Below are 25,358 nucleotides of genomic sequence, written 5' to 3'. Positions count from 1 at the left end.
GCAGGATGCAGAAGCAGCAAATAATGTAGCAAGTCCTGAGTACTCCTCATATATTATGCACTATAACTGCAGCATATGAAAATATAAAGCGAGTTAGTGTCTTCAAACACCGTATCAAGCCTGTATATTGATGATAAAGCTGAGAGGGAATTTTAGTTTCAACTGCAGCTCCTGCATTCAGCTCCAATTAGCTGTTTGTACTGTATTCCCCATCACAAAAGTCAATAAAGGGACAAGCAGATGAAAATCTCCACCTCTTCCAGCAAGTTAAAGTAAGCCAAAGATTACTTTGCTACCATCTAAATTCACAAGCAAACACAGGCCAGTATTATCAGCTCACACCAGATCTGCCTGCAGACAGTAATTCTTCCTGTCTTGGACCCCTGCCCATGTGCATTATTATAATTATCAGCAATTCAAAAAAAATAAAGCAATAAAGCTAGGATGAGCTGCTAGCTGGTAGATTTACTGCCTGCTGCTTCAGGCATTGGTCTTCCTTGGTTCCAGCCACGAAGCCTGCTAAATAAAGGCAGGAAGAACAACTAGGAAAAACAAAGCACGAAACACAATTGGAAGCACAGAACAAGTTCTCTGTTAACAAGAAGTTATAAATCCCACTAAAATTGGTGAAATTCAAGTATTATATTCACACAGTCAAGTATAAAAGCCCTCTGCTTTCTCCAGATTTCCCATTACAAAGTTGGCTTACTGAATGCTAGCCTGCCCTAAACAATCATTTCACAGGTGACATTAAATGCAATTGCATTTTGCAGCCATGTTGAATGCTCCAGGGCTCTTTTGGACCCTGCTGTATACATTGTGCTCTGGAAGGGTTCAATCCTAATCATCAACCCTGGTGTTCTGTTTTTTTCTAAAAGCTTCAGATTAAAGCCTCAAATCGGACTGAAACAGTTGAAGCTGTACCCAATAGAGGCATCTGTCCAGTTTTGTTCATAATCTTATCAAGGACCATCCTCCTGGAGAGCAGGGAATCAATCACATGCACTCCAGCCATATGGGTGGCAGAAACATGCCAGTTGTAACTGTGCCAAAAACCAGATGAATCCATGTACAAACAGTTGATATATTGGTGCTACAAAGGAAGGGGGTAAAATATTTGGTATAAAAAGAGATGAATACGTGAGCCTTAAATTTTTTTGTTAAGAAAGCAATGTTTTCAATTCTGCTGAGCAGTGAATTTCATCTTTGCTTCAAAGGAATTGCTGGAATTCCCCAGTGCATTTAAGTGAGTTCATCTTGTATCCTCCCAATTAATGGATATTACATCACCATAGGAAGGGCTGCAGTTGTGACAACTCCCTTGTTAGACTCTAGACTAGAATAGGAAATACAATTTAAAAAAACTACTATAAATGTGGGATTTGTGGCTTACTTAATATAAGGTCTGTTGTATTTTGATTGAATAAATAGGCCCCAACAGTCAAAGATGTTAACATAACCCAGTCACTATCAGTGTTCATTTTAAACAAGGTTTGGGGTGTTGTCATGCTGCTGGGGAAAGATTGTGAGCCAATCTCAAGGCAGACTGTCAAAGAACAAGGGCAGGCACCCCAAACTGGTGGCATATTCTTTTATTAGATTTCACCAAGCGAGTAACAAATGTTAACTCCTGGATCACTATACCAGTCTTACCATGGAGTCACAGACTGCCCTTTAGACCCTCCAGCCTATCTTGCCACCCAGACAAACTGAGCTTTGTGATAAATAAAAGGATATTAAAACCAAAATTCACACCACATCAGGTTTCTTCAATCCCAAAGGATCAGTCACTTATCCAGATCAGTTGGTACTTTGGATCTCACACCAAAGACAATGCTGACAAACCTTCAGTTAGTTTACTAGAGAACTGTTAGCTAAGAAAAATAAACGAGTTATTGAGGGGTTAAAGCAGGTAAAGATTAACAGGTGAGTCAGTTTGTAGGTCCAAAATTATAGCAGAGATGTAGTAGTCTGTTTTCCCAAAAGTCTTTCCAGGAGCCCAGATGTTTCTGGTGATCTCCACTTTACATTTGGTACCTTCCTTGTAAGAGTCCAAACAATCAGATAAAGGATCTTCCTTTGAATCACTACTTTAGTTGCTTCTCCAGACAACAGTCTGAACAGACTTCACCCACATGGGCCAGTGAATTTCCATTGTCAAACACAATGGCCCTTGCTTTGAAGTTAGCGCTCTTCTTTTTTTACTTTTCCAAGCCTCCAATTGCGTTTGGGCAATTTAACTACAGGGATATACACAATATAAAAGACAATATAGTAGCAAACAACCACCCTTCCTTAGTTTTCATGAAGCTCACACATCAAGTATGTTCTCATCTTAACACTAACACACCCTTTTGATCTAGGCTTAACTAATTACAGGGATATACATAAGGTAATGCAATAGCAATCAACAGGTTATAGATAAGTGAAGACAATGCCACTGACATTTCCTTTGAACGAAACTAACGCACTAATGAACTGGTCTGATTATGCTACAATACCTTTTGACATTCCTTTTGATCTCTATTGGCATATGAGTGAATTAACCTGCAGCCCTGTCCTGAGCTGGCACCAGGGTAGAGAGCATCACAGTGGTAAACAGAGCTCAGCCTGTTGAGTACCATGGCGCAAACACCACTACAAATCCTGATCTCTTATTAAAGATGCAGAAAAGAAGTAAAAACAAAGCATTTTAAATGTTAAGTATTCTATGAGGCTTTCACTTTAACAGCAGTCCTTGTTCACTTTCCTTTGGCTGGAGAAAAGTTTTCTAAAAGATGAAACAGCTCCAGCCCCTCTCAATTAACTTCTCTTTTCCCTAGAAAGGACAGTTATCACCATGTCTGATACCATCCAAAAGAATGTCCAACAAGAAAATTTTTCCTTCTAAAACATCAGACAAACACAAGGAAGAAAAAAACAGTAAAGATAGAAAATGCCACTTCTCTGATGCTGACTTTCACTTGCAACATCATTGCTGGGGAAACACAGGCCCAACACAGACTAATCAGTCACTCTGAGACCTGGCAAACTTGTACAAGCCTCTAGCTGTTTTAAGGCATTGCTTTTAACTGCTTCTCAAGTAACAGGCTGACAGCAGTGTTGCATAATAAGTAGTCTTGTCTGGCCGAGCCAAACTCTTAGAAGGAAAAAATGGGAGAGAGGAAAGAAGAAATAAAATGGGGAAGGAAAAGAATACATAGAGGCTAGACAATCTCACGTCCCAGGTGGTGGTTGGGATTTAGCTGGAGTCAGCAGAGGTGGGTGATGTCCTCCGGCTTCCTCTCTCTGGTCTGGTCTGATCAGGACACTTTTCATGATAAGGATGAAGAAGGTCCCAGGGGAATGATGGAGGTCGCAGTCATGATACTGAAGCTTGCTCCAGTAGCTAATTTTTTCTCCCCAGCCTTTCTCTAAGGGAGTGATGGGTGGAATAGCTCGTTCTCTCACTATTTTGTCCACCAATTAGGCCTAGTTTCTGACAGTCTGTCTTCTCTCACTGTCCTGTTTACCAGGCATGAAATTAGTTATTGATATAGTCCTTGGCTTATATCTGTAGTAGTTTTTGTTTGTACTAATTCACTGTCTCCCTTTTGCAGTTTTTCTGTTAACACTTACCTTGTAGTTTATTGTGACACTTTATAAACTTTCACTTACTTTTACCTTGTGTGCTTACCTGTAAAACAATTTGTAGGCCCAATTATTACACCAGGTCTATGCAGCAACGTGCTGGAGAAGTTACCACATTGTGCTGCATACTCTGAAGTATGAGTCAAGCTCCATTGCGTGTACACTCTGACTTATCAGCAGTGTTACTGCCTTTGGGTTATGCTCTAGCTTAATTAAAGAGAAACTACAGTGATGGATTCCAATACCCTGAAGCTAAATGAAGATGTATCACACGCAACCTGAAATTTCCAGACTCTTAATATCTGATGCTGTTTTGTATCACCGTAACAGTAATTGGTTCTGGTGCCTCAATGCTGCCATTCCCTATAGGAAACCCAGTCTGTTGACCATACAAGCCAGGGCTATACACTTCCCTCTGAGGTGCTGAGTACCCTCAGTAGCTGTTAGTCTGTATATGATCTGTGGCTACTCAAGCCCTCATTATTAGGGCCCTACCAATTTTTGGTCCATTTTGGTCAGTTTCACGATCATAAGATTGTTTAAAATTGTAAACTTTATGATTTTAGCTATTTAAATCTGAAATTTCATGGTGGTGTAGTTGTAGGGATCCTGACCCAAAAAGGGAGGGGGTGTGGGGTGGGCGTGCAGTATTGCTACCCTTACTTCTGCACGGCTGTGGCCAGCAATGCACCCTTACTTCTGTGCTGCTGCCTGCAGAACTGGGCCCCCAGTCAGCAACCGCTACTCTCTGACCATCCAGTTCTGAAGGCAGCAACGCAGAAGTAAGGATGGCATGGCATGGTATGGTATTGCCACGCTTCTATGCTGCTGCTAGCGAGTCACTGTCTTCAGAGCTGGGCACCTGGCCAGCAGCCACCGCTCTCCGTCCGCCCAGCTCTGAAGGCAGTACAGAAGTAAGGGTGGCAATACTGTGACTCCCTAAAATAACTTTGCAACCCTTTTTCCCCCCCCCGCCCAACTCCCTTTTGGGTTAGAATACACAGTTTGAGAAATGCTTGTCTCCCCTGTGAAATCTGTATAGTATAGGGTAAAAGCACACAAAAGACCAGATTTCACAAGGGGAGGAGAGAGACTGGGTTTCATGGTCTGTGACACGTTTTTCATGGCTTTGAATTTGGTATGGCCCTAGTCCTAATTTATGACCAGGGCTTTCCTTAGTAGTATACAAATGTTAGAGGCTGGAGTTTTTAGAGCAACTTCCTTCGACTAGAAAAATCTCCACTGGTCTGATCCAATATGGCAAAATCTGTGTTCATCTAATGAGAGAGGGTGTTGCTCAGTTAATAGGTAAACTTGAAACAAAGCTGTACTTTAGTTTTCCTACTCGCTGTACGTTTAAAAGGGGTGGATAAATTTGAACAATAGTGTAGTTCAGTTCTAAGATATGAAGTAACGGGATCTTTTGCCTCGGGGTGTCAGCTGATCATCTGTCAACGAGGAAAGAATCTTTCCTCCATGTACAGAACTGCAAAATCAGCTGTGTGGAGGTGTTTCTTCCCTTTTGAACTGTTGGTTATTGGCCACCTAAAGGCCTAATATTGGGCTGGATGGAGCAGTGGACTACTCTGGTATCCAAATTGGAGGTTTCTATTGTGAAATCAGTTTTTCTTGGTACTAAAATCTTCATAAAACTAAATTTGTCACCTTATTCATTCAAATGCTAAACCGTCTGAAAGTACGGCAACTTACTGTTACATTAAAAATTAATTAGAAATTAAACCATTTTCCAACTTACTGGTTCAAGTAGTAACTTAATTTACCCGAATGAGAACCTGTGCATGCAAATCTTGTCCACTATATAATAGACCTGACAATGGGTCTGACTTCCAGTTGGGGCACACTGCAAATACAGAATGTAACACTTGATGTAACTTTAGTACCTTGATGCTGAATTTGAATCCAAGTGCTGTTTGAAAAGTGTAATCAAGAGCCAACAGTTTTCAAGAACAAATGCTCCAGATAAACTCTTTGAAAGCAGTATGCTGCATCAATAGATCTTGTTCAAGTCAAAAAAATCCAAGAGCTCCTTTTTGCTCTGGTTTTGTGGGACTGTAGTCTGGGACGTGCTGACTAATCTATCAGATGAGGATGATTGGACAACCACCTGTAACATTAATCTTTGAAAAGTCAGAATGGAGTTGAATTTGATTTTCTGCAGAAATCTTGCTGCTGGTAGAGGAACTCGCAGTTCCTATTTCAACAAACAAGGCATAATGACTTTCCTTTCACAAAGGGGAAACTCAGCCACACTTCTACTTTGATTAAAAAAATCCCCTGGACCGCCCATAGGTTTCTACGTTTGCAAAGTAGAAGATAATTCCTCTGCTTTCCCCACTTTCTCAAAACAAAAAGTTGAAGCCTGCTGAAGAATTGAGACAGAAACCGGTTTGTAGTTCCCACTGACACAATTATCTGAATTGAGGGTATGTTCACACTACAGAAACGATACCAGCATAGCTATGTTGCTATAGCTATGTCAGCATAATCCTGTTTTACATGCTGCCTAAACCACACTGACAAAAGGGGTTTTCCGTCTGAACGCCATCTCCCCAAATGACAATAGCTGCTGTTACGCTGGAGACTAGGTTGGCATAGCTGTGTCAATCCCAGGTATGGATTTTTTTTACACCCCTGATGGACAGAGCTGTGTCAGCCTAAATTAAGTGTAGACCAGACCGTAGTTTCTGAAATGGCTGAGAGCTCCTTCAGAACTGGCAAGAACAGAGGTTTGCATTCCACATGCTGAGTCCCCTTGTTTGGGATCCAAACTGCAATTTTGCAGGTGTAGGATTTTACCAGCTTTATCAAAAAGAGTGTATTATTCTAATTACACTTGGACTCTGTCCACCCCTCACTTTCTCAGAAATCTGGAGGTGTCTGGAGAATGAAGGATTTCAGTGGCCTAAGTATGTGTATATAAATTGACTTTTACTAGTACGCTAAAGGGTTGACCATAATAGCATTATGTAATAGCCCTTTAAAGAACATGCTTTGGGGCCTGTTGCATGCTACCAACAGAGGCAGTGTTACCAGAGAAGTGATATCCATGATGAGTTTAGAATCTCGCTAGTCCCAGGTTGGACAGCTAACCAACTCTGCTTTATTGCCATGAAACTCAATATCTACCAAGTGCCAGGAAAATAGATTCTGTACCAAAATAAATGTGTGCACTTCCTGTTTACTTCCCTTAAATGCACATGATATCTGTGCAAATGCTAGTGCAAATGGCACCCTACGGCATTATTTAGCTAGTAGGATCAGTCCAGTCTGATGTTGAATTACTACTACCTCGGCAAGTGACTTCAAACCAATGGAGACACTACGTACAGAATAGGCTGAAATGAGTAAAGGAAAAGCTTTCAGGGGGAGTCCTGTCAGGTCTGCTAGACTCTGCAGTGCAACACATTACTAGATATTTCAGTCCTTGAGTGGTGTCTGGAATTGGAACTTCATGCCCCATTTTGCACGTGGTACAGTTGGAGAAAGGACTTGGTAGTTGTCTGCACCAGGTGGAGTGGTGCATATTGGAGCTCTGGTGTTGCATTTGCTGTTAGAGGCTGGAATTGATCCAGTGAGGGTATTTAAAAAAAAAAAAATCCACAAGTTAGAGCTCACTGAAATGGGCATCAGGCCCACCTGGAGTTCTCTCCCTAAGCAGTTGCTTCTCCCACCATTTTCTGGCTCTGTCAATCAAAATTACTTCCTGTAGCTAAGCACTGTTGGCAAGGCTAACTTCAATCTGTAAAATCTTTCCCTTCCTGCCGGCATGCTGCCTGTGAATATTAACGGTGAAATCTGGCCACGCCAGCTTGAAATCACCATTTAGGTCTCAGTGGTATATTATAAGCCTCAATTTAATTTTATTAAATAATGCTATTTGAAGATTGATTATAATTGTCTCTTTAAAGAACAGGATGCTCAGAGGGAAGTGTATGACAGACTCTTTTGAAGCTGAACACCAAAAAGCTCTACTTAGAGCCATGCTGCATATGCAGTAACAACTACCTGGTCAGTCTTGCTACAGTACTGTATAGCCGAGGAAGAGGAAGTGGCGTCTGCTGACACATTTAGTAATTGATAAGGCTTGGAAATGACGTGGAGAATGTCAACAATTATTTTGAAAAGATCAAGTTCAAGGGTCTTGCTCCAATCCTTCGGAAGAGCTCGCATCACCTGAGTTGATGTCTGCTCCATCCCACCTATCTATGTATGCTTTACTAGGTAAGGGGGAGTTCTAATACCGCTCTGAATCCAAAGTACAATTCCAAGGTCCTTCCATTTTAGGGCTAAAACAGAAGCTGTTGGAAAGTAGGCCTTCAGGTTTCTGGAACCTAAGCAAGTTTGACCGTTGTACAGCAGCATGACAGAAAGCAGCTCAACGGTAATGAAGATGAGTTTTTCACTAAAAAGCAATATAGGTATTTAAATTGCTTGTCCCTGTGAGTGAGACTGTGAATGCCTTGTTAATTTCTGGCCAGTACATCACAAGTGTTGGCAGAAATGGAAAGGGCCCAAAGAACAACAGATGGCTCTACTCTCAGAAGCTTTTCTATGCCTATAACAATTAAGACCATTCCACCTGGAGGTTGGTTGGGCACTCCTATACACGATTGCTCTACCGGTTTCCCAAGCTTAACTCATAGGCAGGTCAAGGAACTTAGTTAGCTAATTGAACCCAAATCCTCTGACCGGAGATGTGTTTTTAGAGGGAAAAAATAAGTTTATGTATTAAACACAACCTTGGAAAGTGCGCTTGAAACCTTTCTAAAACTAGGTTACAAAATTACACAAAACGGGGAGGAGGGAGGGAAATCAAAGTCATCTAGTAACCTAGAGAGCAAGCTGAGGATGCCTTCATAGCTACTACACAAACACCCCCAAATAACCTGGGGTTAAGAATCCTGTTATGGATGTTTATCCTATCTTCCGAATGGGAGAATAGCATTTAATGGCTTTTTTTACAATGGATGTGCAAGACTGGCCCATCTCCAGTGTGCCTGGTTGCTTCTTCATTTTGAAGGTTGGCCGCCTACTTTGTAATGATCCTCTCTGTGGCTGCAGTCCCACAGCTGAATATCTGTACTACTTCCCTGTCCCAGAGTCAACTCAAATGCACCTAAAAGGTCTACCCAGTCGGGACCACCACTAATAAAAACGGATGTTGCTGTTTAACAGAGGAGAACAAAACCTATGAGAAAAATGCATGCCTTCAACTTGCTGTCCACTATGCAACGTGGAACTGGTAATTCTCCTACACAAGTGCCAAAGCGTATGGCTAGGGAAGAAGTTACTCCCCTCAGCTCACTCCCTCTCACAAGCTCTTCTTTTTTCTAAAATAGATCCCAGGAAGTGTTGACCTGAATTTTATGGGTTAGTTGTATGGCTCACCACTGATCGCATACCTAAGTTTTATAGATTCTTGTCCATTTTCAGACTGCAGGGTCTGAGAACTCAAGCTTTCTGTATTGGGCGAGGACTCTTGGGGTGCTTGGCAGAAACACACAGAAGACAATACCAAATTGATAAAAGCTTCATTGAGATTAACAAAAGACAAATAAATGCTATGAAACTTATGACTGCAAAACAGTAAAAATTCTAAAACTCCTGGTGGTAACATTCATATTATAAGTACCTTAACCTGACATACTCACAGCCTTTCTTGAGGACCTGGTAATAAGAGGTGAAGGACCAGCCTTACTCCTGGCTTGCCCGATAACACGATGGTTCTTGCTTCCCCAATAGCTAGGAATGGTGAGTAGTTGTACTATACTACACAAGCTGAGCTGATAGCATGACAGAAAATAGGAGAACAAAAAAAAAACTCTAAAGCTCCCTCAGATATCTTTACAAGGTATTTTATCGGATTCTGATGCTGTGGAATTCAGGCCCAACTTACTACACCCAAACCGGTTGCAGACGCCAGATAACCCTATTCAGTGTTGTGTGTAGTTCCTCCCTTTGGTTGCCCAAAGTTCAGGGACCATTCCTATCTGTGCCAAAGGTTGCCAGCTTTTATGCTGGTTTACTCTTAACTGATTATACGTTTAGCTATTCAGCGGATCTTACTGGATACAGGCCAGTAGGCTTCTTGCATTTCAGCAAAACTTACTCTATGTATAATTATTAGGAAGCACATATGTATCCTATGCTTCAACACATCCTAATTTTATAGGAATTAATACTGATAAAATATAAGAATCTTGTACGAAATGGATTAATTCAGAAAGAGAAACATGATTTGATATAGCTGGCTGGATTAGTAGGATATAATAGCTAACAAAATAATCCTATGGGCTACAGAAGCTACCTGGCCTTATAACCTAGTTGAACTCCCTTCAGACTATCTTCAAAACTTTCCATGAAATGGAGAGCTCAGTGCTGGCAGGCTCTAGTGGATTGTTATAAAACTACCTGAGGCCAAATAACAGTGTGGAGATGGTTCTTTTGTGTGTGTGTTTGGTTTTTTTTTTTTAATTTTTGCTCAGTTTTGTCAACAGAGTGCTTTCAAATGTGTGGCCTCTACTTCAGTACATACTGTGTTCTCTCAGAAGTAGGACAAGATACAAATGTGAAAATTAGTTAAACTTCTGTGATTGCTGGGAGTGGAGGGTGGTTGGTTGGTTGACTCTCATCTCTAAATCTTATCCACAGAGATTCTGCCTGGGATTGAAGACTGTTGAAGACAACTTCTTGTGTACCATACAAGTTCATTAACTTGTTGGAGCAACTGTGCAATCCATGAAAACCTTCCATGTAGTTAAAAGTGATGCAATCAGCATCTTGAGCAAGTGACTAGTGTATTTGGCTGTGAATTAAGGTTTAAATATTCCAAGTAACTATGGTAACAGCACTCCACTGATAAGCAAGCTATTTAAACAATCTGAGGAGGAAAGATCTTTGCCATAGTACCAAGGTGGTAATCTGGAAAGATAGCAAATATAAATGCATAGCATCAGGGTTCGAAGACAGGGTGGTCTTGATTTGTAGATATCTGTATTTGAACAAGGTGTATTTGCATACAGAAATTAGTGTGGATGGATATAGTCTCCTACATCTTTCTGCCTATCAAGGTGGTATCAGGGCATCCCCTCACATACAGGTGCCTACTCGCATTTGCTATACTTGTTCTGAGGAAACCTCTTTCAAATACAGTATCCTGGTACTGATCCATGTGACTTCCAGTTCCGTCAAATGTATCTAGTCCATGCACAACTTAAATACTACATTCTATTCTGGTGCTATGGTGTTAGCACTATGGTTAAAATTCCAGACACACCCCATCTCTAATTTCTGTTGGCTATATATGCTATTGTTCATCTTTTTGTGAATTGTTGGATCCATTGGCTAGCATGGTCACCAAATAACGAGCTTTAATTAGGCACCTATGGAAAGCCAAACATAAGTTTCAGTTCCTGCAACACAGTAAGTCTTGTGCACTAAAGAAAGCATTCGAGCCAGGATGGGAGCAGGTGGGGTCGTGTCATGCGCTTATAAACCAGAAGGCAGTGCATCTTGTTGCATAGTATGGTGTCTCAGACATAAGCTGTGAGTCTTAACTGTAAGTGGGGTCCAATAAATCATTGGTTGCTTGTGGTAAACATGATACGTCAGGGGCATGGAGTAGATTTGCTGGTTTTATTTTAGGTTTTTGTACTTTGCCAGAACTGTGTGCGAGAGGAACCAGTCATGTCGTAAGTTGACTAAATAGTATTTTCCCCTGCTAATTGGTTTATCCTACAGTACGCCACTGTGGAACTGATGGGGTCTGACAGGCTAGCCCCATGAGCAGATAGGGGATTCACACTTACAGAATTCTGTATCCAAGCCTCTCGGTTCATACAAATGCATAGCAACAGTAGTGATAGAGAGTGGGAGAAGAGAGAGGTATAGGAACAGTCATACAGCTGCCTTGGACTTCTGCCACATCTCCCTTTTCAGCCCAAAAGAAGCTTAGAGCTTGTATCAAACTTCTCTCTTTATATGGATAAGGGACACTCTCTCTTCACTTTATATCTCATTATTGAATTCCTCCTTCACTGGTCAACAATGGTCTTGTCAGCAGGGGAACCTAATTGGTGTATTCCCATAGGATAATAAGCCATTCCCTCCTTTTGCGATCGTTTGTTCATCTTGGTGTTCCTGAGTGTTTTCCTGGATATGTAGTTGGGATGTAGTAAGTCATTTACAGCTGTGGTTTTTGTCAGTTCAATGGGATTTGGGTACCTAAGTCCCTTTATGCTTGTCTTGAAAATGCCAGCCGTCACCTCTCTAAAACAGAGATCATACCTGTGAGGTAGATGGGAGGGAGGATCAGTTCATGGCTTTGTTTTGTCTGATCATGTATTTTGTACAATAAAGGAGCCCAGAGGAAAGGCTAAATCAAAGTGTAGAAGTGCCCTGGTTTAAATGGAAGAGGATCCTACCACAGTAAGGAAGGCCAGGACTTTCCAGAGTTTGCTTAGTAGTAGCAGAAATTCCCATGCTGGTCTTTGGACTCAGCACTCTGATATTCCGTTTTTTGAGTGATGTATGGTATTTTGGCCATTGTGTTCAAATGCTCCATATGATCAGATGAAACATCCACTCTGGTACCCACAGTGGGGGTCCCTTCTGGGATAACCTAGATTACACTGAACTCATTAGCACTACAACTGGATTTTTTCCTCTCCCTTCTTGTCAACTGTTGAGAATAGCTCACTTCCACCTTAATTTAATTGGCTCGTTAGCACTGACCCCCCCCCCACTTGGTAAGGCAACTCCCATCTTTTCATATGCTGTGTATTTATACCTCTCTACTGTATTTTCTACTCCATGCATCTGATGAAGTGGGTTTTAGCCCATGAAAGCTTATGCCCAAATAAATTCCTTAGTCTCTAAGGTGCCACGAGGGCTCCTCGTTGTTTTTGCTGATACAGACTGCCACTCTGAAACATGGAAGAGGAGTTGATCTTGGGTGCAACCAATTGAAGGCTAAGTGCTGTGCGTTTTCCTGGAAAGACAGATGCTCAGGCATTGCAGCGACGAGTGCAGTAGAAAAGCAGAGCTCTTGTGGTCATGCATCATTTAGCAGTAACCTGATAAGCGAGCTAGACTGGAGCTTTGCTCCCTGAGAAGGCTGACTTTCCTGGGCCAACTTCTGTCCTGTCTATGTGTCATTTGGCGAAGTCATAACTCCTAGGCTTGTGGTTCTTACCTACCTACTCCCCATTGGGATGTGAGGAAAAATCTGCTGTTCAGTACCTAATAGCATATATGCTACTGGCCAGAGGCGGAGCCAAGTTTTGTGAGGCTCTGCGCCGCCCCCCCCCCCCACCACCACCACTGAGCTTTCAAGACCAGAGAAGCTCAGTCCCCCAGGGCTGCAGTGGGGAGTGAGAGCTCCTCCAGCCCTGAGGCTGTGGCAGGGAGCCAGACAGCTCCCCCAGTCCAAGGTCACAGCCAGGGTCCAGGTGCTGCTGTGTGCCCCACCCCACCTAGTGCTTGTGTGCTGGGGGTGAAGCACCCATTTTTCTGGGGGCCCCAATTGGCTAATCCGCCCCGGCTACTGGCCCTGTCAACCAATCGGTGTAACTGCCCTGTGGAGTGCTTGGCAGGTATTGCTAGGCCCCTGTCCCTCTGGAGGAGGTTGCATTTTCTAGGGTGGTTACTTAGTGCTCTGGAATTGTGACCCCAGAATAGAATAGCAATTGAAGCTTCTCAACTACTGCCTTCCCTTACACCTCTAAGGGTATCAACGCTGCAATAAAACACCTATGGCTGACCATGTCAGCTGACTCAAGCATACAGGGCTTGGGCTTTGGGGTTTTAAAATTGCAATTTGGACATCCAGTCTCAGGAAACTGACAAGCATCTGTTCTGGCAACAAAAGAAGCTGGAACAAACCAATGAATTATATAGAGCAGATCTTATTTGCCATCTGCCACAGCACAGGCCCATAAGGTAACTAACAGGCACAGACATCTACCCTACAGTTTTATAGCCCACAGCCTGATCCCAGAGAGCCTGAGTTGCCTGACACAGGCCAGCTGTGAGTGTTTTATTGCAGTGTAGACATACCCTAAGTGTACAGGATGGTCCCGGGAGGGGTCATTCTTGGGGCCTTGCTCCATCTCTGCCTTCCATGAAAGAAACACAACCAAGTCATTTAAACCTTCTGCTTTCTTTTGAGACAGTGGCTAAGCTATAATTTTGAGCTCTTTCCCTTCTACATATTTAGTTAAATTTTGGATGTGTGGTCTCTCTTGTGAGACGGAAAATAAGATCTGCTCTGAATAGCAGTTCATTTGTGCCAGCTTGATTTGTTGATAGAATGGATGCTTATCTGTTGCCAGTATGTAAATTAAAACAGTTTTTAGAGATTGTTGAACAGGGCTAATGTTGAGCTATAGCAAGATCTGAAATGTTTTTGTGTTAGCAGTGTTCTGTTCCTGGAATATGGATATTAACAGGGTTTGTATGGAGTGGAACCTGGTGCGGTCTTCCCTCCCATCGCCAGTCATCTGGTCTTCTGAAAAGATCTTAGCCAAAACTTGGCTTCCATGTTAGCCTGTTGTGTAGTTGCTGAAGCACGGACTTGGAAACATGGAGTCCACAGACATGAGTCCCCCAGACCCTTGTCTGTGCTATGCTGCTAAATTAATCTGAGTGATTGGCACCCAATTTAGCCTAGCTCAGGTGCGAGCAGCCCCACTGCAAAGGCCTACCTCAGTTACTGTGTCTTCAGTGTTTCTGCATTCACCTGTCTGTTTGGGGGTATATCCCATAGGTCTACACTACAAAGTTAGGTTGAATAAGCTGCCTTGCATTGACCTAGCTGTGCATGTGTCTACACTTAAACTTGTATTCACTGATGTAAGCTCTCCATTATGCTGACACAACACCACCGCCTTCCCAAGAGTGTTGAGCCATGATTGATCTCTTGAAGTTGACACAGCGTGAATGTGGAAGCTATTAACTATGTTGACCCTAACAGTCCTCCAGCAGTTGTCCCACAATGCTTGACACTGACTGCTCTGGTTGCGATTAGGAACTCTGCTGCCTGGGGGTAATGGGGACCAGAAGGCTCCCTCCTTCTTAAAGCCTTGCAAAGTCTTTTAATGCCTTTTTCTGATTGTCCAGCTTGGGGAGCACGCCTAGTAGCTCTCTATTGTTGTGCACAACTGCCCAGCCAATCATCCTAGCTACACAATCCAGGCACGCTCTGGCTTGGAGTACACAGATATTAGATCTCCTGGGCCTGTGAGGAGAAGAGGCTGTGCAAGTCCAACTATAGACCAGCTGTAGAAACATGGTCATCTATGAGCAGATGGCAAGGGGGATGCAGGAGAGGGGGTACAACAGGGATCAGCTGCAGTGCCGTGTGAAAGTAAAGGAACTGTGGCAGACATACCAGAAGGCCAGGGAGGCCAACAGTTGATCCAGTGCTGCAGCATGGTTAGTGATATTGAAAGCACCCGCTTGCTTGATTATACGCTTTGATAAACTCGTAAGATCAGTGACACAGTGTAATGAACATAAATGTGTGGCAGGCACAACAAAATTAATAGGTGCCTTGTTAGTGTTACATTCATAGATGTTCACCAAGCACCACACAATTTGTATCAGGCCCCCAAATTGCAGGAGCACAGCATACCACAAGGCATTACTGTGGCTCGCTGATAAAGTGCTCTTTCAAAGCTTCTGAGCTGTGTAGCTCCACACTGAGCTCTTCTGATAGCACTTGTATCTGATGGTTACAACTCAGCAGACAGCTGCTCCTCCACCTCCTTCTATCCCATTGACTTTTCTCCCCCCGTGCATCACAGATACTGTGCAGGGCACAGCAGGCAGCTATAGCCATTGTGATATTTTTTCACTGAGATCCAGTCTTGTGAGTAAACAGCAGTGCCCCTTCAGTCTACCAAAAGCACATTCAACTGTCCTTCTGCACCTGCTGAACCGGTAGCTAAATCTTTCCTTGCTGCTGTTGAGGTGAATGGTGTACAGTACTGCTTATGAGCAAGAGGTAGGCTGGCTCCCCCAGGATCACTGCTGGCATTTCAACATCGCCAGTGGTAATCTGCCAGTCAGAAAGAATATTTGTTTGTAGCTTTATGAACAGTCCTATGCTCTTAAAGTTGTGAGCGTCACCCACCTTCCCTGACCAGCCAACATTGATGCTGAAGCATCCCCAGTGATCCCCCCCATCGCTTGAATAACCATACTAAAATAGCCTTTTCTGTTGATGTACTCTGGTAAAGTGGCGTGGTGTCAAAATAGGGATGTGCATGCCAACAGTCTCTCCCCGCTGCCGTTTGGGAACCCATTGCTGCAAATCCATTCCTAACACCTTGCCCATTGCCGAGACAGTCCTGCAGAGCAGGCACTGATGAATGGCCCTGCACACTTTCATGACAGTAGCGCACCACAGTGGATTTTTCAACTCCAAAATGACTTCTGTCTGGCCGGTAGCAATAGTGTTGCAAGTTTCCACAATGCGATCGTTTCTCTGCTGTCAGTGCAGCTCTTATTCTGATGTCCATGTGCTGGAGCGCTGGGATGAGCTCAGCATACAGATCAAGGGATGTGGCCTGGCACACCCGAAAGTTTGGCAGCCACTGCTCCTCATCTCAAGCCTCCATTACAGTGCAACTCCCACCACTCACTGCTGGCTTCTCCCACCCAGAAGCAGTGCTCCACCGTTTGCAGCTGCTCCATGAACGCCACCAACAATCCTGAACTGTTCCTTGCTATGTCCCACAGCAATCTGACCTCCAGGAAACCATGTTCCTTGCAGCTTTTCTTGTGCATCTGCGAGTACCGGAGGGTCAGACATGTCACACTCATGACAATGGTGCAGAGCTCTGCAGGCTCCCTGCTTCTGTCAGAGATGGGGGACAGTGACCGGTTCTGAGTGGGTTTGTGGGATTTTGAAAATGTGTGGAAAATTATGGGTTAGAGATGGTGTTATGGGCTGGAGAAAATGGCATGATGGGAACTTGACCCCGCAGTCTCAGTCACGCCTGCATGATTCATTTCTTCCCTATCATGCATTGCCAGAACTTCCCAAAAGACTATGCATTGGATGCTGGGGAGTTGCATGGTACCCAGGGTGCACTGCACTGTCCATCAAAAGATTCACTCCTACTGAATACACACAGCACTGACGCAAGGAGCGACGTATGCACGTGCACAAGCAATATGGTACCTGTGGCAGTTTTTTATAGTAATGTACCTTGTGTTGGCAATAGTTTACAGTGTAGACGTGCCTGGAGACGCTCCAGGGTTCTTTCCCTATCAGTTGTGGAATAATTTGACTGTCTTCTGGGGGGGATTATAGGAAGAACATAGGACTATCAGCACTCAAATGTTTTCTTCCTCTGGCTTGCATCCTAGCTGGTAAGTGGTCAGGTTCCAGACAGTTAAATCAGAGCCCCAGTTTTAACCTGAATCCCAGCTGTATAAGCTAGTGTGGGCTTAAAGCACCTCCAAACCAAGTCAGGGTTATTTGCATGGATGTGGGGTTGTGGTTAGTTGGGGAAAAAAAAAGTCTGGGTTAACTAACTGCAGTGAAGATATACCCCAGTGGGCTAAGCGATTTGAGTAAATAGCAGCCAGTCCCTTATCTGTCTACTTGAGAGCAGCCGAACTCTCAAGAAATGTGTAAATATTGAGTTGACCTTATCTCCTAAATGCCAACAGTATGCTTGGTGCTATACAATTCTTGCCTCAAGGTGTGTTGCAATATCTTCTCTGGTAGTGATTCAGAAGGGCGGTGTGTGTGAGGGAGACTAGTCATGCAGGCTAGTTTCTCCAATTTCATATATAGCAATTGGTGGGTGCCTGCAGCATCGTCCAGTTGAATTCTTCACTTGATCGTTCAATTGCCTGCTTTAAATTTACTCTTGTTGACACAGGTTAATGGGGACCTGCAGGCAATGGAATGTGAACAGTACAGTGTGTATGTGTATGCTTGGAAGGTTAAACATGCAGGGAAGGTTAGTGGCCTAAAGCCACAGTGTCGGCTACGGAAAAGGAGCCCTGAGGCAATAATGCTGCTTCTCTAATTGCTGCTAGTCCCCTTGACTGAAACGCTTACAAATCTCCATGTTCAATGCTTGAATTGCTTGAGAATTGGGAGTGGATTTTGTGGTCCACCTGCTTTAGCTTCATCGCTTTACAAGGACTATTAAAAAAATACGCAGGATGTTGAATTTCCAGTATAACTCTGGCCTGATCAAAACTCAGTTGCATGATGAGTCTGCCTAATCCCCTCCTCTTGGGCAGCGAGCAAGATTTCAGAAGCAGCAGCCTGAGCTTCCATTTCATTGATACACTTGCTGTGTGCCCAGAAGATGGGTTTGTACTGATATGTGCTGCAAGTTTCGTATCGTATGACTCCAATCTCAATTGGTGGTGGATGGAGTGGACAATTGGCATCAAGGTTGTGCCAATACAAATATCCATAGGAATGCACTAAAGGAGGGCGGGGATGGCAGGCTTTGCAGAGTTCAATTTAGCAGCTACTTGGCTCTTGTACCATGTACTTATGGGGGCTGACTCTCTTCAGCTTCAAAAAAAACACTGATTCAGAGTCTCAACTCCTCCCCCCTCCCCCCACCCCCAACGCCCATTCCATTTCTCAGCAACATCCATCTTGAGAAACATTGTTTAAAACTCAGAGCAGGCCTGAGCCAGTGGGTGGTCTTTCTGTTGGGATACACAGGAATGGTGTTGCTGTTGGGTGGGTTTCAAGGACTCTTGTTGGGTACTTCTGAGGACTTTCCCATGTTAACTGTTAATGTCACTTTTCCTATGTGTTGGTGTTTGGAGGTGAGCTCCTGAATCTCCCCACAAGTCCTGTGCCCCAAAGTTTGTTCTGGAATCTACAAATGACTTGTACTGTACTGGTCTTTAGTAAACTATCTAATGCTGTGAAATGATAGAGGAAGGGTGGCTAGGCTTTAGAGAAGAAAACTTTTACCCCTTTTAAAGATGACTAAAACAATTCTAGTTCTCTGAAGCACATGAAACTGACTGCTTCATATGAATAAATGTATCTTCATCTCTCTCTTCACAGGCACTTGCAGCAAATGCTGGAACAGGGTTTGCTGTGGCTGAGCCTCAGATTGCAATGTTCTGTGGGAAGCTAAATATGCATGTGAATATCCAGACTGGGAAATGGGAGCCTGATACTTCTGGGACCAAGAGCTGCTTTGGAAGAAAGGAAGAAATCCTACAATACTGTGAGGAGGTGAGGAGAGTCCGCTCTGGAGCGGAGCTTTAACTGCTTTCCAGATTACACATTTCTTCTGGTAAACAGTCACTTGAATTCCCCACCTAGTATGTTTGCTGGGTGAAAGCTCAAACAGAAGACTTATTGTACCACTGCATGGCACTCTGTTTCCATAATTTGAACTTCAGTGTATAGTTGAAGACCAAAAAAAAATTCTGAGATCCTTTCCTCAGAGACTATCCGGGTATTAGCCACGTGTTCGAATCATAGAATATCAGGGCTGGAAGGGACCTCAGCAGGTCATCTAGTCCAACCCTCTCCTCAAAGCAGGACCGATCCCCAATTTTTGCCCCAGATCCCCGAATGGCTCCCTCAAGGATTGAACTCACAACCCTGGGTTTAGCAGGCCAATGCTCAAACCACTGAGCTATCCCTCCCGGCTGGGATTTCCAAAGGAGCTGAAGTGAGCTAGGTAGTTAAGTCTCATTAAAATTCAATGGGACTTGGGTGCCTAATTCCACTGGGCTCCTTTGACCATTCTTGCCTTAAGCTTTATGACCAAAAAACAATATGTACACTTGAATTGGAATAATATGTGCAAAATAGTGTCACCACTCTCACGATTCCAAGACAGCGTTTCATATCGACTCTAAATATTTGAAGTTCAGTCTTGTTATCCTTGGCATTACATTCAAGCTGACACAAAGCTGCTAAATATCAGGAAAAGTCTTTATGAAAACGTTGTTAGTGTTTGAAAGCTTTTTATTCTTTTTTACAGACTCCCATTCCCTCTCCAGTATGCTCTAGAAACTCAGCCTTGCAAAATCTATTTATCCACTTCATCTGAGATTAAGTGACCAGCAAATAACTCATAATTTTTTTAAATTTTACTTTATTTCTTTTGGGAAGCATGATGCAGGGAGTAGAACAGACTGTGGCTGGGCTGGCGAACTTTCATGACTATTTAACAAACCTGATGCAACTAGTACTGCATCTCATTTACATAGCACTAACTAAATATATAAGCTAAGTGTCTAGACTTGTGGAGAACTTCAACAAGACATAGCAGTCATATTAATACGTTCTACACCTTTGGTTTCCTTAACCCAATTAAACTGAGTGAGCTTGTTTTAGCTTAGAGAACCAGTTTGCTTCATGTCTCTTCTCCCCCCCGGATTCCTTATAAAGAGTCCTTTTATTATGCCCCTTTGTGTTTTTGCCAGTGTTTTAGCATGTATGTATCTTGGTCTGTTTTTAGCATATGGGTTTTTTGAACAGATCTATCCAGAGCTTCAGATTACAAATGTGGTAGAAGCCAACCAACCAGTCAGCATTGACAACTGGTGTAAGAAAGGCAAGAAGCAGTGCAAGGGCCACACCCACATTGTTGTGCCCTACAAGTGTCTGGGTAAGTACTTAATGTGGAGCAGGCCTCTAATGAGGGAAGTAACTTGTTCAAACATTTTTTCCCTTAGGGATCAGAGGTCACTGACCTGATTTGCTCAGAGAGGAAACCAGCCTTCTAAACTGACCTTTCGCATCAGATCCCTACTTTTGTGTTGAGGTTTCTCTAAAAATTATTTTTTATAAGATGAAATTCTACACGCTTTTCACCAGATCAACAACTGGATGACTCCTGTGTTGTGATAATAGTGCCTGGCATGGAAAAGAAATCCCCCTCCCCTCCCTTGTCTCTGCCATGGGCATAAACCCAAAGGCTATTGTATTAGAGTATCACAAATGCTGGGCGCTTATATTCTGATACTATTTCTGTGAAGCTTTTAATATTTTGTTTCCTTGGAGACTCAAACACTCAGGTGTGTTCATATTCCCTGCTTTGGTCTTGGCAAGACATCTTTATTTTTTTTAGGCTATTTATATCTAGCGGTTTCAAATGGTTCCTCTTTATCTAGAATTGCTGTGTAGATATTTGAGCTCAGGCTGGAGCCTGGTCTCTGGAACCCCATGAGGGGAGAGGATCTCGGAGCCTGGACTCCAGCTCAGGCCCTAATGTCTGCCCAGCAATTTTTAACCCTGCAGCCTGAGCCCCGTGAGCCTAAGCCAGCTGACCCAGGCTATCCATGATCATGCTGCAGGACTTAATCTAGTGGAGATGTACCATGAAAGAGGAGAGATTTACAAGCACTGGGGCAAATATTCCATAATGTAGACTGGATATGTTCTGTTCTTAAACTGTGCCCATCCTTCAGTAGAGGGGAGAACTGGCAGGAGATGGAGACCAGCAACTCTCTAGTTGTTTGAGAAACTGAAGAATGGATGTGGCCTTCATTACTTGGCACCTGTTTTCAGATTGAGTGTTTTGACTTGCACACATCCCTGTGCGGAAGAAATGTTTCTTAGGGTTCTGAAGTTGTTGGTATCATGAGGTAGCATAGGTACTGACTCCATGGGTACTCCCCTGGAGCACCTACAGGGAAAAAATGGTGGGTGCTTAGCTCCCACCCTCTGTGATGAGCTCTTTTGTGGTATGCAGGAGGAATGGGGAGCAGAGGTGGAAAGGGCCAGGGCAGGGGTGGGGCCTTGTAAGGGGTGGAGTAGGGGTGAGGCCTGGGGCAAAATCAGGAGGAAATACCCCACTACCCCCATTAGAAAGTTGGTGCTGATGAGTGGTATGGGATTGCTGCAAATTTGTGCATACCCAGCCATCGAGATTCCTTTTGCAAAGGACACGTTCAAGGTTACTTGGCTAAATATTTCAACTGTCTAGATCAAGTTGAAAGACTCTTCCCCTTGGAACTGGTGGACTTGAGTTCAGTTTTTAAACTAATCAGAGCATACTGTTAAGTTTTTGACCATCATGTAAATGTCCGACATGAGCTAATGCAGCCATTTTTGTTAGACTGTAAGTCTCATGTGTGGGTGTTCATTTTATTTCTCATGGGTTTGCTCCCAAACACCTGGGTTTTAAGGGTTTTTTTTCTAAGCAGACTAGGAGATTTGGGCATGTTTGGGTAAAATTACTGGAAGATGCATCTAAATTTGTTTGACTAGAATCTCACCTGGAGCCTAGAATGTTAAACCTTCCCAGTCATAAGGTCTGCCAAGGTGAACTTTCTGCCTAATGATCTAGGAAGTGGTTATGCTGGATCTAGTCTGGCATATGATGATTAACTCAAACTGTAGTGGTGGTTTAGGTTTAACTTTCTATAATCCTTGCTAATGCAGAAGTTACAAAAAATACCACAGGGCAAACTGTTCCAAGTTGGAAGTCTGTAGCTAAGGTTTTTGCCAAAAACACCAATACAGAGTTGGTGGTTAGGTGTACATCAGAACACAACATAATCAGTTTGCCCTGAGCTTTACCGGGTTGTGTGGACTTCACGGCTTTTATTTTCCTGCTCTTAGCATTTTGGCTGGAATATCCAAATCGGAAAATCGTTATAGCTGTGGCTGAGTTGCCCTGAACCTAGTTTCAAATGCTTGGTACCGAGCACATAGATTTTAATCTAAACTCTGAAACTGCCTCAACAGAGCTGACACAGTGCAGTGAGTTCACTGTCATCTCCTCTGGCATAAGCAGAAAATGGCTAGGGAACCCTGTAATCATGGAAAATGCTCCTGGCTGCAAATAGCCAGGCTTCTGAAGCTTTTGGCAACCAGGAATAGCTTCTTCCATGTGACACTAGCCAGTTTAGGAATTGGTTGATTAAAATGGTTTAAATATATGCAATCCTTTCTTTGTGAGAAACTTGTTCAGTCTACTCCGCAGATTCCATGAGCAGCTGTTCATTGACATGCTTTATAAACGTGCATTCAGCGTAACCTGCAGGTTTTGGCTTGCGTATTTCATTGTTCAGCTTCTCCTACTTTTTGTTCTGAGTGCCAAGAATAGAACTAGAAGCTTTGTATTAGAGCAGGTCTCTTAGCTGTTAGTCTGAACTGGGTCATTAAGATTTGTATAGCAACATAGATTCTTAATGGGGTCAATAATGAAGTTCACTGTTGAAGATTTTAGTGCTAGTCATCTCTTGAGTTTGAAGGTCAAACATGTATCTGACGGGACAAGAACTGTTGTTTGATAGAAACATCTTGTTTTCCAGTGGGTGAGTTTGTAAGTGATGTCCTGCTGGTTCCAGAGAAGTGCAGATTCTTCCACAAGGAACGGATGGATGTGTGTGAAAGTCATCAGCACTGGCACACTGTGGCCAAAGAGGTAATGGGATTAACATGACTGTCATTGGATCCAGATACGAGATGTACTTACAGGGTCTCCTTTATTGTTACATCTGAACAATCAGTGTTCTCCTCTCAGCAGCTCCTGGGAAGTAGGAAAGTGCTATTATCCTCACTGTATGGATCTGGAACGTAGGCACTCCGTTAAATATTTCAGAACTCGAGACTCTTAAGTCTCCTTGACATGTAGGAGCCTACGTCTCATTGAAAGCCAAGTCACTTGAAGGTTTTTACCCTAAGTCACTTGCCCAAGTTCACAATCCTAGTCTGTGACAGAGCTGGGAATTGAACTCTGGTCTCCCAGTTTAGCACCCTAACTACTGAACTATCCTTCCTCCCAGGGATGAGGATCAGAGTGACGGTGAGACATTATTTCATAGATGTAGCACTCCATTTCCCTAAATGGAAGGTCAGATTTTACATTATGGTGGTTGGAGCATGGAATTGAGTGCCCATTTTGGAGTAGTGAGAGACAGACTAGCTCCTGTATGAGTCTCCATTTTACAAGCATGTCCCACTTTGCCAGAATGAATAGAGCCCCATCTTTCTCTTTGGCTGATTTGATTTGGCAAGAATTACGTAAATTCCATGCACGCTCAGCTGGTGGTGATTGGATGGAAATATCTAGATTTACAATATAGAGCATGTACTTGTATGAGACTAAACCACTTGGTTTTAGTGAAGATTGAAATGTATCAGCTTTGGAGCAGTAAAGATTATTCCCTTTTTTTCAAAGCTTTCAGGAAGCAAAGCTATTTTAAGAAATCTCTACCAGTAGACCACCTATTAATTAAGGGCCATCGTGCCAACTTCTAAGTGGTTGTTTCCAGCGAGTTCAGTCATTTGCCTTCAACATGGAGTTGACAGCATCATCCAGTTTACAAGCTTGGGTCGTTCTTTTTTTTCTATACTCTGGAAAGCAAAGGGAAATACAAAAGAGCTCCAATGTACCCAATAAAGCTTTTTGTTATTTCACTCATTGGTCAGGCCATAAAACCATATGCATACGCATTTTCAAATAAACGTGCAATTAAAGCATCTGCGTGCTGTTCATATTTAGCTTTGTACTGAATTGTCCAATTTCCAGCCAGAGCATGTTAAAATAAATTACCGTATATACTCGTTCATTAGCCTATTCATTTATAAGCCAACTCCCCCAGATGGATAGGTAAAAATAGTAAAAACTGTATGACCCTTTCATAAGCCGACCCTATATTTCAGGAATTGGCAAACTTCTGCTCCTGGCCTGTCGGGTAAGCCGCTGGCAGGTCGGGACATTTTGTTTACCTGGAGTGTTTGCAGGCATGGCCCCTCAGCTCCCAGTGGCTGTGGTTTGCCATTCCCAGCCAATGGGAGCTGCCAAAAGTGACTGGCTCCATGCCTGCAGATGCTCCAGATAAACAAAACAGTGTGTTAAGTATTCAATTCAGTGATTTCATAGTTTTAAAATCATCAAATTTTGGTGTAGACCCATTTATAAGCCGACCCTGCTCTTTGATGCATCACTTTCTTACCAAAAATATTTGGCTTATGAACATGTATATACAGTAGTCAATTTTTATGCCTTTAACTTCTTTTTAGAATGAGTAATGAAATAGTCAGCAAAAAAGGAGGGGAAAATGCAGCTGTAGCTCTGAAGTGTTGCCTTCCTGACGTGAAACTTTCTGTTCTTTGCCACTAAGGGTACATCTAAACTACAAAAACGAACACGGCAGCAAGCCTCAGGGCCCAGGTCAACTGACTTGAGCTTGCACCATGGAGCTAAAAATAGTGTAGATGTCCCTGCTTAAGCTGGAGCCTGGTCTCTGAAACCCAGTGAGAGGTGGGTCTGAGCCTGGGGTCCAGTCCAAGTGGGAACATTTGCTCTGCTGTTTCTAGCCCATAGCACAAGCCTGAGTTAGTTGACCTGGACTCTGCAAAACAAAAAAGCCACAACAGCGAGTCTGTCTCGTTTACCCTAGAGCCTGGTTAATTACCTATAATTGAACACCTTATTGTCAGAAATAAACAGGCATTGGCTGGTCTTATTAGCCACTCTGAGACCTGGCAAACTTGAACCAGCATCAGGCTGCTTAGGGGACTGCTTTTAGTTACATCTCTGGTCAGACTTAGAGCAGTAATATACAGTATTGGCCAGCTAAACCAGGCTCTTATTAGACAGAAAACAAAAGCGGGGAGAGGAAAGCGAAGAAATGAAGTGGGGAAGGAAAAGGACACAAGGTTGAGCCAAGGGGGGAACAGTGTCTGACTTCCCAGATGGTATTTGGGATTGTGGAGGTGGTGGCGGTGAGGTCTCTTT

General features: G+C 43.3%; 1 protein-coding gene across 4 annotated transcripts in view; it reads left to right on the top strand.

Moving 5' to 3' along the window:
- APLP2 (amyloid beta precursor like protein 2) overlaps positions 1 to 25,358 on the top strand; it is a 72,933-nt gene that overhangs the window by 26,005 nt on the left and 21,570 nt on the right. For all 4 annotated transcript variants that reach the window (XM_084611954.1, XM_084611953.1, XM_084611952.1 and 1 more), the window contains exons 2-4: positions 18,710 to 18,883; positions 20,144 to 20,273; positions 22,927 to 23,039. In XM_084611954.1, coding sequence (XP_084468080.1) covers positions 18,710 to 18,883; positions 20,144 to 20,273; positions 22,927 to 23,039 — 417 coding nt within the window. The remainder of the gene's footprint in view (positions 1 to 18,709; positions 18,884 to 20,143; positions 20,274 to 22,926; positions 23,040 to 25,358) is intronic.

Source organism: Lepidochelys olivacea, assembly GCF_965140295.1.
Source record: "Lepidochelys olivacea isolate rLepOli2 genome assembly, chromosome: 22".
Taxonomy (NCBI): Eukaryota; Metazoa; Chordata; order Testudines; family Cheloniidae; genus Lepidochelys; species Lepidochelys olivacea.
Note: the sequence above shows the minus strand (reverse complement) of the source record. Positions and strands in the feature narration are given on the sequence as shown.